This window comes from Nerophis lumbriciformis, linkage group LG05 (genome assembly GCF_033978685.3).
Source record: "Nerophis lumbriciformis linkage group LG05, RoL_Nlum_v2.1, whole genome shotgun sequence".
In the NCBI taxonomy this organism is placed as follows: domain Eukaryota; kingdom Metazoa; phylum Chordata; class Actinopteri; order Syngnathiformes; family Syngnathidae; genus Nerophis; species Nerophis lumbriciformis.
Window position 1 is genome coordinate 38,110,826 of NC_084552.2, and position 17,865 is coordinate 38,128,690.

A 17,865-nucleotide genomic window follows, 5' to 3' on the forward strand; every position below is an offset into this window, starting at 1 on the left:
GGTGAGTTAGAATTCGTAAAACTAGCACAAGTACAAGTATTCATAAAAACGTCTCTGTGCGACACACACGTCTCCCAGCAAAGGGAAAGTAGAATACAGAAGCTGGCCAAACTTCAAATACCCATTGGCTTTAGAAGGTGCCATATACACAATCTCATAAGACGCCAACCTATACATTACTTAAGTTTCAACCAAGGTGAAAACTGTACTAGTAGTACACTAAGTGACAGCAGCTAGGTGTAGCTTACACAAATAAAGTCCTGGCAAACTCATTGACCCTAAAGCCTGCTTTCGTATTTCTTTGTGTCATGTTCTGGATAAGTTTATTTAAAGGCTTTACAAATTGACCGACTCTGGTTCATATTTGACTCACTGGACTCCCAGGACTATCTGGCTCGGTGCTTATGCAAACACTAGCACTATCACAACACTGTGGGCCTTGGGATTCCAGTTCAGCGTCAACAGGGGGAATTTGAGAAAGGTCAGCAGGTATGTCTTCAATTGCCATGGGAACTATTGAGGGTAATGGTCTCTACTATACCCATCTGGCAGTGATTTCTGATTGGTTCAACTCAGGTAAAGAAACCAAGTCACTGGTACCAATCATTTGAAGCCCATGACTTTGTTCAAAATCACTGTCAAAGGACACACTCCCACGCTCAACCTCAACTGGCAGAAAGTTGGCCTGCAAAATCAGGTTTCTGTGGACTATTTTCTCCTGCCCTGTGTCAGAGTGTGCGATCCGGTAAGTGTGGCACCTTGAATCTTTGGAGACCACAGTGTATAGGGTGGACTCCCACCTGTGAGATAATTTCCTATGACCACAACCGTATCGGTTCGCTAAAAGAACACTATATTCCTCCTCAATGTCTGCACCCTTAGTTGCTCAGTTGTACAGGTCTGCTTGACGTCGCCGGCTGGATTCAGCATCGGCCTGGGCCAGAGTGAGGGCTTCCCTTAGATCATTCCTCATGCGCTTACTAATTTCAGCTGCAAACAGGGACCACTGGTCTAACAACTTCACACCACGGACGTCACAGCTGAACCTCGGCGATCGGCGGTGGCTGACCAAATGATCCGGGTCACGGCACCCGTTTTATGTAGCAGACTTTGAATGGTCTCTTTGACGAAAAACTTCGACACTCCACTTCTGAGGTTCTGCAAATGTGTTTTTCCCAAGAATGAAAAAAGTGGCAAGGAGGACACTGTCAATTCACGCAGAATTTTAATTTTTGTGTGTGGTCCCTCATTACAACATTCTTTCACACTTTATTTACGTCAAACGATGTGAATTTAATTTTATGAATGTGTTATGCTAAAACAAAGTTGCGGATGATACTGACCAGGATTAAATCCCAGTACATTTAATTACCAGCCCAGTACTAACACTCTGAATGTTTGGAGAAATTTGATACTATATTATTATTAGTGACAGAGCAGGAAGCGGCGAGGGATACATTAGCAGGAAATTTTCAATGAAGCAACCCCCTCATTCATTAATTGACATTCCACACACAGCTTGTCTGCGCTAAAGAGGGCCCCCACGGATCATGGGGTCACATATGGGGATTTTTTTTATTTGTTGAAAAGTGGTAAATAATGACTAAATCCTTTAGCTATTAGTTATTTAATATAAACATGTTTAATATAAATTAAAAAAACACAGGCTGAGAGATAAAAATAAAACAAAGACCCATATATAACAGTAGGTTGCTGCATGACAGATCAGGAATAAAGCAACAATTGTAGTAAAGAAAAGTGCTTTAGCCAAAGTGCAAATGTGCTTAAGGCAGAAAATGCACATCCCTTTTAGCCTACTGAATTAAAGTGTGGCTATTATTGGACATCTAGTATAGCTGCATTAACAAATGTGTTTACGCACTGAAAGTTGCACCAGCAAAACATACATAAGAGTATCTATGTATATATGTCACAATATTTTTAGGAGTTGTAAACAGCACGATGCAATACATTCAAGCAAAAAAAAATCGTATTCTATGTAAACATTAATTCATAAACTCCAAGGCATTTATAAGTTTTAATTAGTACTATGGCCACAGGAGGGCGCATAACCGGAAACAGCGTCGTGCAATGACCACACCTTTTATGCATAAAGCAACGTCATCTCTGATCAATCAACATGTGAAAATTGGACCAATCGGACGCGGCGTAGGGGGCGGGACTTATAGAGCTGGCAAGTGGCTGCTTTCTTGTCGGCCGTATCTACCTAAGAGATGCTAATAACAGCAGAAAGCAGCATCAAGAACAATCGCTTGTATTAAACAGTAAACCGAGACACCATCGCGATGGGATTACTGACTATTCTGAAGAAGATGAAGCAGAAAGAGCGGGAGATGAGACTGCTGATATTGTATCCTTTGAGTGTGCTAGCCGAGCTAACAGTAGCATTAAAGCGGCGTGTACTTGCTTTAGCCGTGCATGCAATTAACACTCCATGCTTGTGTGTGTGTGTGTGTACTAGTGGCAAATAAGTTGCATTTGGAAAGTGCGTCATGGTTCAAAATAAGCATTTCGTAACAGCACAATAGTTAGCATCTGACCTTTGATTCCCTGACCTGGCTCACGCAGGGGTTTGGACAACGCGGGGAAAACCACAGTGGTGAAGAAGTTGAATGGCGAGGACGTCAGCACCATCCCGCCCACACTTGGCTTCAGGATCATCACGTTGGAGCACAGACAGTAAGGCGCACATGTCCCAAAACCGCTGATGGAGCATTTAACTTCCGGTTCATGGAGCACGTAAACCCACTGCACTATTGCACACATGTTTTGCATCGTTTTAGCTTCAAACTGAACATTTGGGACGTGGGCGGTCAGAAGTCTCTGCGCTCGTACTGGAGGAACTACTTCGAGAGCACAGACGGCCTGGTGTGGGTGGTGGACAGTGCAGACAGACAACGCATGGAGGACTGCAAGCAGGAGCTCCACAAGCTGCTGCTGGAAGAGGTCACTCAGGCGGTGGTTGAATCTTCAAAGTATACCAATTTGATGTGTGGTTTTTTTCTTTGCAGAGGTTACTAGGTGCTACTTTGTTGGTGTTTGCCAACAAGCAGGATTTACCTGGTGCTTTGTCTAAAGATGCAATCCAAGAGGTTAGTGCTTTTCCTCTTCCCGTAATGTTCTCAAGACTAACTGTAATTTGCAGGCACTGGGTCTGAACGACATCAAAAACCACCACTGGTGCATCATTGGCTGCAGTGCTGTGACGGGACAAAACCTTCTGACAGGAGTGGACTGGTTGCTAGAAGATATTGCTGCAAGGATCTTTACTGCAGACTGAAAGACTATTACACTGCTGATGACGCTTTTCATACATAATGCAGCGTGATCCATTACATCAAGTGTTAAATTATATGCCAATTAAATAACCATTCAAGGTTTGATGTATCATATTTTGTAACACAGTATAAAAAAAAACAACCACCACAAGACATATTTTCTTTGTTTTTATTTTAAAAACATTCCATATTTATTCACAACTTCTGGCCTGGTCAATGTCACATCTGCAAAACAAATGGGAGCAGTCAATAGAATGTCAGTGAAGAGTTACAATTTGAAAGATGCCAGTGACTAGTCAGACATCCCTAAAGAAAAACAGTTTAGTCCTGCCAAAAGCAAGAGTATAACATTGCAAGTAACCAGCACTTCTGAAAGCTTAAATCAAGGTTGTCCAAGTTGCAGCACACCAGTAACCTCATATACAAGTAGTCAGCAGTATGATGTAACAAGTCAGTAGCCATTAGTACATAAATGTAAAAATGTCCACAACATTTACATATAACTTAACAAAAGATGTATTATGGTGAGAAAATTTAACCAGCACAAGAATGTAAACACTGTCCTAAAACATACTGCTCATTAAACTTTGTATATTAAAAACAGCATAAACTACAACCATTAAAATTCGATAGTGGAATGATTCCTTCATACAAGGGAGCAATGTCCACACTTAGCTGCTTCATATTTCGATTAAAAAACAACTTTGAAAGGTCTTCACGGAAGTAAACAAGGTGGGCGGGGGAAATAGTTATTTTAATAACCAATTATACTATAATTAATCAAGTACACAGTTACTTTGCATGCTGTCAGCTATTGGGACTTGAGCTACATTGGGCTTAAAGAAAAATGTGGCCCAATAGTTTGGACACCCCTGACTTAAAATACTTGTCTGCGAACAGATTACTAATCTTTAATAACTCAAGACTGGGGCAGTAAAAAAAGCTCATCACTTCTACTCAGCAAGCCAATTCATGGCAACATACAATATCTACTTACCAAATAAAGACTGCTAGGAGCAGCGAGTCAGACGTCCCTAAAGAAAAACATGTTATATAGTTTAATACCTCGCAAAAAGCAAGCGTTTATGCTGCAAATAACTGGCAATAGATCAGAATATACGGACTCATTCATTAGGCTAATTATTTATCCACAGAACACCAGCGGGTCACCTTACACCTGCATACAGGGTTCTCAGTGCCATGACTGGGTCAAATGGAGTGACCTTGTTCCTTCTTGAATAGAGGTTCATCATTTCCACTATCCTACAGAAAGTAAAGCACTGAATCATACACACCTGGTGAACAAGCTGGGCTGATGGTGTTTAATCTGCAACATACACCAACCTATAGTGACAACTCCCATTAGTTTAAGTTAACTCAGTTATTGACAATTTGTTAAATTGATGTGGATCAGTAATGTTACCAGTCAGTCATGAATTTTCAGACTGGGGCGGTATAAGAAATAATCACTTCCACAAAAGAACATGACAGCAACTAGGGATGTCATACACACCTGGTGAACAATATGGGCAGATTGGAGTTTCACCTGCAACATACACCATCCTGTAGTGACAAAACCTAAAATAATGGGAGTTTACTCAGTTATGGACAATTGGTTAAATTGATGTGGATCAGTAATGTTACCAATCAGTCATGAATCTTCAGACTGGGGCGGTAAAAGAAAATCATTTCCACAAAAGAACATGATAGCAACTATGGACATCATACACACCTGGAGAACAAGATGGGCAGATTGGAGTTTCACCTGCAACATACACCATCCTGTAGTGACAAAACTCCCATTATTTTAGGTTAACTCAGTTATGGACAATTGGTTAAATTGATGTGGATCAGTAATGTTACCAATCAGTCATGAATCTTCAGACTGGGGCGGTAAAAGAAAATCATTTCCACAAAAGAACATGATAGCAACTATGGACATCATACACACCTGGAGAACAAGATGGGCAGATTGGAGTTTCACCTGCAACATACACCATCCTGTAGTGACAAAACTCCCATTATTTTAGGTTAACTCAGTTATGGACAATTGGTTAAATTGATGTGGATCAGTAATGTTACCAAACAGTCATGAATCTTCAGACTGGGGCGGTAAAAGAAAAATCACTTTCACAAAACAGGCGACTTTGCGGTATGGAAACTTATCACAGCCATTATTAATTGCAGTATTTTAATGTGCTCAGAAAAGTACAATTAAGGCAAAAATAAATATTTTATCAGTATTGAATAACGATTTGCAATTGTTAGGCGTGAACGAGGTGGGAATCTTTGGCCACCTTACAATTCGATCAAAAATTGATTGGTGCATATTGATGCGATTTAAAATGTTTCACTTGAAACTTATTACAAGTGCATTTGTAATAGGTAATTCACATTTAATTAATGGAAGTGTGCAAAACTGGAATATAAGTGCCCTATTATATAAAGGAGCTGGTCGAACCTGCGTTACTTTACAAATGATCGTTTACTAATCGATTTTATAATCATCCACGTCCCAATTGCGATGCATATAAATAATAAAAAAAATTTAAAAAATCGATTATTTCCTCCACCTCCTGTGAATGACAATGTAATTTGTTATGTTTAATGAAAGGCTATAGATACATATTAACAAAACATTTTAGCTAGGTTGATTGATCTTTTAGTAACTGACAAAATTATGAATGAAATGAGAAAACATCCAGGTAAACTTAAATATTGTATAAACAAGTTGTGGCAACAATCTGTACAGATCGCCTGCGGCATTAACTCATTAAGGACAATTACTTTCACATCTAAAATGACAGCATCAAATTTGTCCTCACGGTATACTTTGTGGGACACATTTCTACATCGCCAATATTGTCCACACCAGTCACTAAAAGCAGTGTGCTCATAACAAGTGAACACTACAGCAGTTAAGAGTAAATTAAGTTAAAGTGATTAACTCCGTACTCAGAAGGGAAGTTCCGTGTAGTTGCTTTCCGCCATGTTCCCAAGCCTAATGGTGCCACTGCGCCGACACAATTTCCTGGAGGGGGACACCGTTTCTTAAAATGCATAAATGACGTTTTTTTTCTCCGATCATTAAACATTTTAACTGGATTCCTAACCATCTGGAATGTTTCCTTGATTTATTATACCGTTAGTCTGAACAGAAACATCTACTCACCTCAACTCACAGCTGAAGCCAACAGCATGCGGCGGCCATCAACCTGCAAACATCTCATTAGTAGCAGCTCTTGATAGGAAACTGCTAACGTAATTTCCTTTCAGACAGTTGGAAACCCCAACAAGTTGTCCCCTTGTTGCCCTGGCAACACCAGTGGGTTCACCTTTGCAGGTCTGGCATTCACACAAGGCGTAAGACATGTGCAGATCTCATCACCAAGGAAACTACTTTATCAAGTGAGCTTTGACTCACCTGCTCCAGGTTAGAGTAAACAGCTTCTTAAAATGTCACATCTGTAGAAAGACAGCATGGTTAAATTTGTGGCAGTTTAGTGAGACTACTTTTATCAGGTCATGCTGTGTCAGAATTCCATTTCTCATCAAGAGATCAGACGAACGAGATTCCAAAAATGTCTCATCATAATCAGCTGGGATTGTGTGTATGCTAATGTCTGTCAACTCGCCTTCAGTCTGCTACAGCCACCACCACTTTAGCATCTGTTAAAATACAAACATGTTTCCATTAGTACTTCAACTACATGTTAAGAGAGAAAGTTTTGAAAAAAGTGCTCAGTTGTTCATGTCGTTTCACAGTTGTCAAAGTGAGCTAGTGAATCATCATTGCACAATTGAGGAAAAACATAACACTTGGACCTTACCTCAAAACCGCAATCAACTCTCCCCGCTACAGCCACTTTTGCATCTGTTAAAATACAAACATGTTTCCATTAGTACTTCCAACTACATGTTAAGAGAGAAAGTTTTGAAAAAAGTGCTCAGTTGTTCATGTCGTTTCACAGTTGTCAAAGTGAGCTAGTGAATCATCATTGCACAATTGAGGAAAAACATAACACTTGGACCTTACCTCAAAACCGCAATCAACTCTCCCCGCTACAGCCACAGTTACTTTTGCATCTGTTAAAATACAAACATGTTTCCATTAGTACTTCCAACTACATGTTAAGAGAGAAAGTTTTGAAAAAAGTGCTCAGTTGTTCATGTCGTTTCACAGTTGTCAAAGTGAGCTAGTGAATCATCATTGCACAATTGAGGAAAAACATAACACTTGGACCTTACCTCAAAACCGCAATCAACTCTCCCCGCTACAGCCACAGTTACTTTTGCATCTGTTAAAATACAAACATGTTTCCATTAGTACTTCCAACTACATGTTGAGAGAAAGTTTTGAAAAAAAGTGCTCAGTTGTTCATGTCGTTTCACAGTTGTCAAAGTGAGCTAGTGAATCATCATTGCACAATTGAGGAAAAACATAACACTTGGACCTTACCTCAAAACCGCAATCAACTCTCCCCGCTACAGCCACAGTTACTTTTGCATCTGTTAAAATACAAACATGTTTCCATTAGTACTTCCAACTACATGTTGAGAGAAAGTTTTGAAAAAAGTGCTCAGTTGTTCATGTCGTTTCACAGTTGTCAAAGTGAGCTAGTGAATCATCATTGCACAATTGAGGAAAAACATAACACTTGGACCTTACCTCAAAACCGCAATCAACTCTCCCCGCTACAGCCAGTTACTTTTGCATCTGTTAAAATACAAACATGTTTCCATTAGTACTTCCAACTACATGTTGAGAGAAAGTTTTGAAAAAAGTGCTCAGTTGTTCATGTCGTTTCACAGTTGTCAAAGTGAGCTAGTGAATCATCATTGCACAATTGAGGAAAAACATAACACTTGGACCTTACCTCAAAACCGCAATCAACTCTCCCCGCTACAGCCACCGTTACTTTTGCATCTGTTAAAATACAAACATGTTTCCATTTGTATTTCAACTACATGTTTATAAGAAAGGGGGGTAAAAAAGGAAAAAAAAGTGCTCAGTTGTTCATGTCGTTTCACAGTTTGTCAAAGTGAGCTAGTGACTCATCATTGCACGATTGAGGAAAAAAACACTTGGACCTTACCTCAAAACTGAAATGAACTTGTTGCATTTCGTAGTGCTTTCAAATCCCTGCAGGTGGAATAATGTTCATTAAATCCAGCAGCACTTGAAAATTGAAATAACAGGATGCCAAAGTAGTCTGATCAGGGCTTTGGTGACAAAACTGCCATGTGACATTAGCCGTCCAGCTGTTTTTGGGATTCAACCCATTTCATCCTCTCCAACTGTCTTCAACTAGAGTAATGAAAATCATTACAACTTACATTATGTACCATCAGCATCCCTTCATCTGTGGGGTTGACTTCCAGCTAACAGACAAAAAGAACTGAGCTTATTTCAACAGCAAAAGAGTCACTTCTCACATGTTGTCTTGCACAACAAATCAGATGCAAAATTGACATCAGGGACTTCAGGCATATGCTTGTCAAAGAATATCAGATCATCATATTTAACCACAGAAAATATGCATCAATTGATCAGCCATTCAGACCTTTTCAGAGCCATGTGATAAAGGTTCTGTCCAACCTTAAGAGTCAGATCATAGGATGTTTCCAATCTGATGGCAGTCATCTAGACAGACAAAAGAATGCAGTTAGGTCTACTGCGAACCCATTTAAATAGGGCAAATCGAAAGATAAGCAAAATCAGAGTGAATGTTGACATCATTATCTTCAGGCATGTGCTTGACATAGAAACATCATTTTGACCATTTACTGAAATATTTTCCATGTCTTACCAGTCACACACCTTAAGTAGAATACGAGGATGCAGTCCTTCTGTGAAGTCCCTGGAGTGTTTTTATCTGCAGGAATGAGAGATTTATTATCCAAGTGTCAACATAAATATTCTAAGACAAAACCCCAGGTCTGCTTCAGAATCTGGTAAAGAAGTCTCTTCAAAACCATTCAGTAAGAGAGAGTTCTAAAATCATCACATGAGCCATGTTTACATAAGCCCTGTCCACAAACATTTGATCTATCAAAACAAAGGCGGACTGCAATCTGTGAGGCCTTTCAATTTTATAGAAGTTGGTTTTAGCTTTTGAAATTGACAAATAATTGATAAGCACGCAAACCGTGTAGGGTCTGCAAGTTTTTGCAAGTCAAATCTGAGACTTAAAATTCTGACCGGACTGCAGACAATTATTTAGCCCATCAAAAAATTAATTTTAAGACATTTAAGGCCTTTAATTCAAGCAATGGATTAAAAATGTAGACCATTGACTGCATCAAAGCACAATAACAGTCCAATACAAGCAATTCTATGTGTCCTAGTCATGAGACTTAATTTTCTTTGATACACTAGTTTTGTAACCTTTACCAAATGGAGCTTCTTAGACATCATGTGGTGTGATATGTTAAGGTTTTGTATACAAATATTGGCATAACAAAATAAAAGTGGGGCAGATTACAAATCATATTTGGATAGGCTCTCATATGGACAGAACAAAAGTTAGTGGAAAGGGCCGGAGTTTGAATGAGTTGGAACATACCAGACATTCAGATGAAATCCAACCAGCCACCTATGCATAAACTGCAGTCATTAAAAAGGCATTTTAAAAGCTATACATTTACAGTGCATTACATGCTACTCAGATTACATAATATTGTCATCTATGGTAGTCAGTGAGAGAGTTCAGTTCACATCATTGCAGCATGATAGTTAAGGGCAGTGATTCTCAAAGTGTGGTACACGGGCTCCATCTTGTGGTACGCCAAATAATCACTTTATTAAAATAGTGTTTTATTTTCCCATATTCAATCTGTTAGTGGCGGGAAAAAATGTTCTGCCTTGTTTTAAATAAACACTTTGGCCTACTATGTTACTGCATTTTGAAGTTTGTCATTATGGTGATACTTTGAGAAAAAATTCAAACTTCCCTACTAAATTTTAAAACGGCCATAAAGTCATGGCTCAGCTCAACCTCTACCTGATCTGAACCAAACTTGATTCCCAGCAACTCTTCTAAGCATCAAACAGGTTTATGTGTGGTTATAGTGCATATATATTTTCTCATTCCGTTTTGCACTCTTTGAGTCAACATGTGCATAGTCATGTACATAGTGTATATACCCCCCCCCATTTTTCCGCATATCATTTTCCAAATCACCTGACATGTATACGTACATAATTTAACCTTTTTTTCTTTACAAAATGTATATGCATGTTACAGGTTATATATCTTTTATTAATGAATGTATCAAATGTGATGATTTAATGGACCACAGTGGAAACAAATCTTTTATGCCATCCATTTGCCTTTTTAAAACTGTCCAACTTCTCAATCAATCAAAGAGCCCACGTGTCTTGTGAGGGTGTGCTTTTTTTAGTTTGAGAAACACTGCTCTGCAAAAAAGGCACAAAATTCACATCAATCAGAAGTGAAAGTTTTACTTTCAAACTACCTGGCTTTTATGGAGAGTCTTCATTTTGCACCTGAAAATAGGAGAACATGTAAGCTGTCGCCATGTGCCTGCAATTTATTAACATGCTAGCACCACTCCTGATATTAGCATTTCTTTAATATAACGTCTCAAATCAGAACTTGTAAAGTGCAATCACAGTCATTCAGAACAGGTCTGTGAAAAGTATCATCATTGAGAGACGCTGTTAGCTGCACCATGTCACGTGGGCGGACACGAGGCATCGCTAGCATAGCATTAAAAAACGCGAGTCTGTACAGCAAAACAACGAGAAAAATGTTGGACATAAAAGCTAAAAATTGCAGTTAATAGCTCAACAACTGCAGATAACTGCCGTTGAGACTAATTAAAAAGTAGTGTAAGGTCGGATGGTAACGGATGGCGGTCTAAGCTGCGCCGACAACAAGGAAGCTAATCACGAAGAATGGCTGAAGGTGTCGACAAGAAAAAGGCACATCGAAATGTGTCAGACGCAAAACACGTTAGGCGAGTTCGAAACAAACAATGTTAACTAATAAAAGCCCAGATTAGTATAGAGAGGACCTACCAGACCGAGCCAAAAAGAAGGAGGAAATGGACCGATCTAACGCTTCATCCGCCATTTATAACCGCACTGAGACTCCTCCCACACTGCCATACGTTACCCAACCTCGAGAGGTCTTCAACGCCTTCAAACTACATATTAGCTGCCTTGCCTTGAGGTTTTTAATAGTGTGTGCGCAGCAGTCAGATAAGTGCTGTGTAATTACCACCTTGCGATAGTTGGGAATAAGATGATAAATATCTGTATTAGACGGAGCCGTTGCAGTTCTTCTTCGTGTGTCAATAACTTTAGCTGCTGCCACCTGTCGAGTATACGAGGAATTGCAGGGACTTTTTAGTGACCATCCATCGATTTTTCTACCGCTTTCCCTTTAATTCATCTTAAAACATTTGACAAAAATATATGGGATAGAACAGGGGTCGGCCACCCAAAATGTTGAAAGAGCCATATTAGACCAAAAATACAACAACAAAAAACTCTGTCTGGAGCCGCAAAAAAATAAAAACCTTATATACGTGTTATAATGAAAGGCAACACATGATGTAAGTGTCTATAATAGCTATATTAGCCTACTATCAAAGGCTGACGCAAATATTTGTTGACAGAAATGTTGTATTATACAATTTATATTCTACACATTTTTGCAACATTGGAAATCATTACTAAAATGGAGGCTTCACACAGGATGAGATAATTTATGGAAATTACTGGCTCAGAATGGCCAAAGGTATATATGTGTGTGTCCAAGTTAAAGCAAACGGCAGGCTGTGTTCTTCTAATGGATTTATTACAATCTTTGCAAGCTGGGTAGCGTTTGCTGTGGTCCGGAACAATATGGCACACAAACAACTATCAGAAATGCCGCCGGTATTACATACAGATAATGTGTCATGAGACATGCAAATATACATTAAATACACAGATTACATAAGTAAAGGAAATTAAATGAGCTGAAACATACCTAAAACGAGGCATAATGATGCAATACATACAGCTAGCCTAAATAGCATGTTAGCACTGCTCGCTGTACATATCCTACGAAGTCAGACATACACTGTTTCAATGTCCATTTCTCAGATATAATTGTTGATGACTGAAGTGCTGATATCAACTAAACCTACCCCCCTGCCCCAAGCCCCTCCACATCCCACCCCCCGGGTTGTAAATAATTAAATGTATATACTCTGATGATTAACTTGTGTGATGACTGTATTATGCTAGCTGATAGTTGTATACCATGAATTGATTAACGTGGACCCCGACTTAAACAAGTTGAAAAACTTCAATCGTTCGCAACTCGACTGCTTGGTTTGTCTTGAAAGACGCTTAGCCGCTCATAGGCTTCATCAGTTCGTGCTCATAGACTTAGATTGGTCAGATCTAGTCCAAACGGTTGGTGCCAAAATCCCAAATATTTACACTGCAAAAAACAAGTGTTTTTGTCTTTGTATAGTGCATGTTTTCATGTTTCCGTTTTCGGGTTGATTTACCGCCATTTTGTTGTTGGTTGATGACATCATATTGGAGTGCACACTCTGGCCCTTTGAGTTTAGTATTTGGTGTTGTTAATCTGTAGATACAATTATCAAAGTACACCCGTCACGTGCGCAAATTGACAATTTATTTGCATCGTGTCATATGTTGGGATTAAAATTTGCAACAAAATAAATTATTGTGCATTCAAATAAGCAGCAGTTTGAGAATATAGATTGTTTAACAGAGTACAGTAAACATTGACACTTTTGTTGAAATATTCAAAATGTTAAGTGCAAGAAAATAATTAATTTTAGTAAGGAATTTGATCTATATTATACTTTTATATATCTATGATATACTTCAAGTGGAGGAGACACGCGAGACACAATTAAAATGTGACTAAAAACTAATAGAAAAATTATTGCATAGCATACCCCGCCTTCCACCCGATTGTAGCTGAGATAGGCTCCAGCGCCCCCCGCAACCCCAAAGGGAATAAGCGGTAGAAAATGGATGGATGGATGGAACATCAATAATAAAAGGAGAAACTACAGGGCCTTCTTAAAAAAAATATTTGATTGAAGAGAAAGGGGTCATTCTTCCTATGCCTAAAAATGACATTAGATCACCGCATGAGCTCAGTTCAAATTTCAGTGGGTATTTTGCAGCAGATTCTCAAAAACCGAAAAGCAGTCCTGTCATATAGAGCAGAGATTCTATAACTGGTACGTGGTATGCCAAAGAATCACTTGATTAAAGTAGTTTTTTTATTTTCCCATATTCAAACCTAGTGTTACTGTTTAAACTGTGTAATGTTATAAGGGCCAAAAATATCACATACTTGTTAACTACAACCTCTGCCTTGTTTTAATGAATACTTAAGCCTACTATGCTACTGTATTTTTGGTCATTATGGTGGTACTTGGAGAGCCATGTGTTTTCTGAAGGTGTACTTGGTGAAAAACATTTGAGAACCAGACATATAAGAACTTTGACCAGTAAAAACACATAGCCTTCTTGTTTATTTCCATGTTTGCCACTCTGGGTCAAGACACTTGACCCAAGTATCCAGAGAAATGTGTTTTACAAAACAATTTCTGCGTTTTTATACACAAATACATTCTTTGGGTGCCTCCCCTGCACGCACCCAATTAACAATTAGCATATAGTAGCTGCAATTGTCACTAATTAAGGCCATGTGGAAAATAGCCATAGTCCACTAATCAGTCATTGCTTTATAATGGGAAAATATCAACAATGTTTAGTGTTTTCATAGCGTTAAACCCAATAAAGCTCTTTATAGTGGAGTTGACGTAGCTAGAGCATGAATAAAGACATTCAATAAAATAAATAATTAACATTTCAAAAGCCTCACACTTCAATAACTGACAGGGAAAACTGCATCTTGAATTTAAGGTCCAAACTGTGAAGAGCGACTACTGAAACTCCGCCAACACCAAGTTGTGCTGATGTTTCTTCTTAGATGATGGCGAAGAAGACGAGTTGACAGGCGTGACGGTGACGCTGTAGATGTTGGCCACGAATGCCTCCCAGCCTCGGCGAAAAGCTCGGTCCAAAGCCTGAGGAATGACAACAAGGTTAAGGAATATATTGTAGTTAATACATCATCGCGGCTGACTGCTGAATGGAATGTTCACGATGTGGGCTTAGTAGGCGAGCCAACACAGCCAACGATGCGTGCGGCGCAGGAATGTCGCCCGCCGCCGTGTACCCAACATGTGACTCATTAAAGGGTAGGGAAGCTTTATCATTTACAGGTCGTTAAACATGACATCACAGAAAAATGGTCGCCCAACGTGGCCGGTGGACTTGGACCATGCAGGTGGAATGTTATTAACACACATTGGCCGCACAGGGAATAATAGTCCACAACTTTATTACACACACCGTCTTATGTAACCTTAAAGGGTTTAAAGTTTAACCATGGGACACTGGAATTCATTAAATGACCTCCACCATGGAGTTTCTCTGATAACTTTGCATCTACAAACTTTGGTCTGAACCTCATTTGTCGTTACCTTTAGTTGGAAGCCTGGTGAAGTCTTGTTTAAGGATGATATTTAGCATTAGTGGCGGTTAGTACGCCTGCCTCACAGTCAGAAGAGCTGGTTTGAATCTACTGGAACATTTGTCTGTAGTTTGCATGTTCTCCGCGCCCTATAGAGTGGCTTCATCCCACATCCCAAAAACATCAATGTTATATACCGGTAGTAAATATTTACCAGGATTTCACAGCATTTAAAAGTGTTCTTTCACAATACAATACTTTTATTGAAATTGACTGTAACATTACAATAAATGACTATAAAAATTATGATATCCTAATATTTCACAACAATTACCCATTATTATAGAATCAGAGTTATCTGTAATATCACAGCAAAATACTGTAACTTCAAACATGATTTTTCACGAAAGGTGTACTGTAGACCATGTTGCACACTCTTGTACAATAAGTGGGGCGGTATGCTGCTGAACTGAGAGCATAATTAACTATAAAAATACTTTTGTGAGGTTAGTTGTAATTTTATTGTAATGAACTATAACATCCCAGTTCTGCAGTTACAGTAAATTGCTGAAAATATATTTCACAGTAAATGTTACTGTAAAAACAATGCCATTATTTGCAATACATTTACAATGAAAACATCTACAGTGGAGATAAATTGTCCTTAGGTGTGGATGTACTGTATTCGTTATGTGTATGTATAGCATATATTTTCTGTGATTGACTGGCAACCAGTCCGGGATGACCAAGCCTCTCACCCCAAGTCAGCTGGGATCGGCTCCAGCTCCCTCATGACCTTGATGAGGACAGGCAGTCTAAGAAATAAATGGATGGACTTAGCATGCGTGTCTCACCTTGCGATACATTTTCATCGCGTTCTTCTTCACCACTTTCATCCCTTCCTCTTGCTCCCTCTTCATCCTCATTTGGTCTCGGATCAGCACCTGGTCGTCAGCATCCTCCCGGCACGCGAGGTGCACAGGCAGGGTCTCCTCTTTCATGGCCACCTCCAGGATGTGGGTGGGACTCTTGTCTCTGGGTGACTTCTCCTGAGAGCTTCCCTGCTTATGCCTCCTCCTGGAGCTCCTCTGCCACCTGCCACTGCTCCGCCGACTGGGTGCAGTGCACAGTAGCGTCTGGCCATCGTCTTCCATCGGTAGAAACACCCGCATGTCCTCCACCTCATCTGTCTCGCTCACATGCACAACATCTGCGCCACCCTCCGTCACATCCCACTCGCTCACATTCTCACCCACAAACTCCACCTCCAGGGGCGCCCTTTCAGGCTCATCCAGGCGACCATAGAAGCCACCGGATTTGTCCAGGAACTTGGGAGCTCGAATTGAGCCTCGCACTGAATTTTTCCTGGAGTTCTTGCCAATGGTCATCTTAAAGCTTGGCTGGGTTCACTTCTCCTTCTTTCGGTCTGAGGGAGAGATTAGTTTAGTGTGGTTACATAATCTACCACAGTCTCCAGTCTCAAAAGGTACGGTCATTTCAGTATGGAAAGATGAAAGGGACGGAGACAATTACAAACAAAAAATGTTTAGATTCTGTGTCTTACAAAGAATGAACTTTGGAAAGGTTTAGGGTTATTTTTGTCAATGCAAGGACACAATGTCCACACACAAACACAGTTGGAGTGTCACTAAATGAACTGTGTGGACTGTGAGACCACGGGTTTAACGTTTAACTCGAATACAGTCTATATGTGGATGTGTTTGTTGTTACTTGCAGGGACAAAACCCCTATATAGTTTACAGTTTAAAAAAACAATTAAAATGGACAACTGATTAACATGGATTCTTGTTTTACAGCAAAGATAACATGTTCTGTAAATGACCAACAAAGTTCACTCTTTGATATTAAAGTGCCCTTTTAGATGTGTGACTTACAGTAGAGAACATGTTTACGTGTTGTAAATCATTAGCCACAATGATTACCATAAATAAGACAGGCTAGAGGAATACTAATAATAAACTTAAACCTGATTGATGAATGACACATAACCTATCACATATTCAGTAAATTATGTGAACCATTCAGCAAAATAACTTCCTATCTATGTGAACTGTATGGATATTTATTTGTTCATTCATTGTTTTGTTTAAGATCGAAAAAGGAAGTGAACAATTGTGTTAGAAATTATTTCCAACCAGGAAAGGGGTATGATTAAATAAGCTTAGGTACATGTTAAGATGGTAGCTTTTACTTTGTGTCAGGTTTAAATTATAACTTATTCAAACAGAAAAAAATGCATGTAAAACATAGCGTGCAGAAACAGGTTGGACAATGATAAGATTTTAGTGATAAACTGTTACAACACAATCACACAGACAATACCAAATAGAGTACTAATACTTTTACAATAAAGCAAACATGTTAATAAGACTTACCTGAGCTGTAGCATGTGTGTGAGGTTCAGTGATTCATTGGCATGTCTGCAAGGGGGATGGCTTGGCTCTTAGAACAGAGGATACTCCCCTTAAACACGTACGCTCACACGCAGACACAGAGGCTGCCCCTACTCCATGTCGTCACAACACACACAATCGTATCTTTTCACACCAACTTCTTTATCTATAAACTCTAGCAAAGACGGGTTGAGGAAGTGAGAGAAAGGTAATCCGAATCATGTTCACTTTTAGGCGAGCTGTGGACTACAATAACAAAAAAAGACTTATTGTTCCAACTGAATGTTATCTTCAGCGTGAAATAGTCAACATTATGTCACGGTGGGTCACTTGCACGCACGCACAAACATTTAATGAACACAATTTGGTATGACTTCACTGCACCTTCTATGAACGCTTTGTAGCTGTCGATCTAACTGGCCCAGGAAAACCCCTTACCTGGATGCTGGGAGTTTGTTTCCGTGGCGCCCATCAAACGGGCCTAAGCTTGGATAATGTTGACGATGATCCTGAGGGTAGAAGAGAAGATTATGTGACGTACGAGTACGAGTCATGACTCAGCAGTACAGTTGTATGGGTTGATGCTTTTAAAATACTTTCTCTTTT

At 39.5% G+C, this 17,865-nt stretch overlaps 2 protein-coding genes, 1 long non-coding RNA gene and 12 other non-coding genes across 36 annotated transcripts; 1 reads left to right on the forward strand and 14 right to left on the reverse strand.

Annotated features, from left to right (window-relative positions):
- Positions 1-2,154: 2,154 nt before the first annotated feature.
- On the forward strand, positions 2,155-3,458 carry arl2 (ADP-ribosylation factor-like 2). The gene is made up of 5 exons (XM_061960400.2): positions 2,155-2,371; positions 2,590-2,700; positions 2,805-2,967; positions 3,033-3,113; positions 3,167-3,458. The coding sequence occupies exons 1-5, from the start codon at positions 2,307-2,309 to the stop codon at positions 3,299-3,301; spliced, it is 555 nt and encodes a 184-aa protein (XP_061816384.1). The 5' UTR covers positions 2,155-2,306; the 3' UTR covers positions 3,302-3,458.
- On the reverse strand, positions 3,455-11,663 carry LOC133606440 (uncharacterized). 22 transcript variants are annotated; one of them, XR_012050453.1, is made up of 22 exons: positions 11,344-11,528; positions 10,779-10,809; positions 9,866-9,895; positions 9,110-9,175; positions 8,864-8,943; positions 8,637-8,681; positions 8,396-8,442; positions 8,177-8,226; positions 7,969-8,016; positions 7,759-7,808; positions 7,548-7,597; positions 7,336-7,385; positions 7,130-7,173; positions 6,935-6,968; positions 6,724-6,764; positions 6,472-6,514; positions 5,284-5,300; positions 5,032-5,081; positions 4,813-4,877; positions 4,595-4,643; positions 4,297-4,333; positions 3,455-3,524 (listed from the first exon to the last, which is right to left on the reverse strand). It is a non-coding gene; the product is annotated as an uncharacterized lncRNA (long non-coding RNA). The 22 variants fall into 22 exon arrangements; XR_012050442.1 differs by having other exon boundaries at positions 5,251-5,300; positions 6,472-6,644; XR_012050443.1 differs by having other exon boundaries at positions 5,251-5,300; positions 11,344-11,527.
- Positions 4,704-4,776, reverse strand: LOC133607019 (small nucleolar RNA SNORD31). Its single transcript, XR_009815351.2, has one exon. It is a non-coding gene; the product is annotated as a small nucleolar RNA SNORD31 (small nucleolar RNA).
- Positions 4,925-4,995, reverse strand: LOC133607023 (small nucleolar RNA SNORD31). The gene has a single exon (XR_009815355.1). It is a non-coding gene; the product is annotated as a small nucleolar RNA SNORD31 (small nucleolar RNA).
- On the reverse strand, positions 5,144-5,214 carry LOC133607022 (small nucleolar RNA SNORD31). The gene has a single exon (XR_009815354.1). It is a non-coding gene; the product is annotated as a small nucleolar RNA SNORD31 (small nucleolar RNA).
- Positions 6,567-6,692, reverse strand: LOC133607024 (small nucleolar RNA SNORD22). Its single transcript, XR_009815356.1, has one exon. It is a non-coding gene; the product is annotated as a small nucleolar RNA SNORD22 (small nucleolar RNA).
- On the reverse strand, positions 6,828-6,896 carry LOC133607017 (small nucleolar RNA SNORD30). Its single transcript, XR_009815350.1, has one exon. It is a non-coding gene; the product is annotated as a small nucleolar RNA SNORD30 (small nucleolar RNA).
- LOC133607016 (small nucleolar RNA SNORD29) lies at positions 7,036-7,097 on the reverse strand. The gene has a single exon (XR_009815349.1). It is a non-coding gene; the product is annotated as a small nucleolar RNA SNORD29 (small nucleolar RNA).
- Positions 7,242-7,303, reverse strand: LOC133607015 (small nucleolar RNA SNORD29). The gene has a single exon (XR_009815348.1). It is a non-coding gene; the product is annotated as a small nucleolar RNA SNORD29 (small nucleolar RNA).
- LOC133607013 (small nucleolar RNA SNORD29) lies at positions 7,454-7,515 on the reverse strand. The gene has a single exon (XR_009815346.1). It is a non-coding gene; the product is annotated as a small nucleolar RNA SNORD29 (small nucleolar RNA).
- Positions 7,665-7,726, reverse strand: LOC133607012 (small nucleolar RNA SNORD29). The gene has a single exon (XR_009815345.1). It is a non-coding gene; the product is annotated as a small nucleolar RNA SNORD29 (small nucleolar RNA).
- On the reverse strand, positions 7,875-7,936 carry LOC133607011 (small nucleolar RNA SNORD29). The gene has a single exon (XR_009815344.1). It is a non-coding gene; the product is annotated as a small nucleolar RNA SNORD29 (small nucleolar RNA).
- LOC133607010 (small nucleolar RNA SNORD29) lies at positions 8,083-8,144 on the reverse strand. Its single transcript, XR_009815343.1, has one exon. It is a non-coding gene; the product is annotated as a small nucleolar RNA SNORD29 (small nucleolar RNA).
- On the reverse strand, positions 8,304-8,366 carry LOC133607009 (small nucleolar RNA SNORD29). Its single transcript, XR_009815342.1, has one exon. It is a non-coding gene; the product is annotated as a small nucleolar RNA SNORD29 (small nucleolar RNA).
- A 2,139-nt stretch (positions 11,664-13,802) lies between the features above and the next one.
- On the reverse strand, positions 13,803-17,799 carry LOC133606438 (uncharacterized). The gene is made up of 3 exons (XM_061960399.2): positions 17,242-17,799; positions 15,700-16,271; positions 13,803-14,396 (listed from the first exon to the last, which is right to left on the reverse strand). The coding sequence occupies exons 2-3, from the start codon at positions 16,231-16,233 to the stop codon at positions 14,253-14,255; spliced, it is 678 nt and encodes a 225-aa protein (XP_061816383.2). The 5' UTR covers positions 16,234-16,271; positions 17,242-17,799; the 3' UTR covers positions 13,803-14,252.
- Between the last annotated feature and the right edge of the window lie 66 nt (positions 17,800-17,865).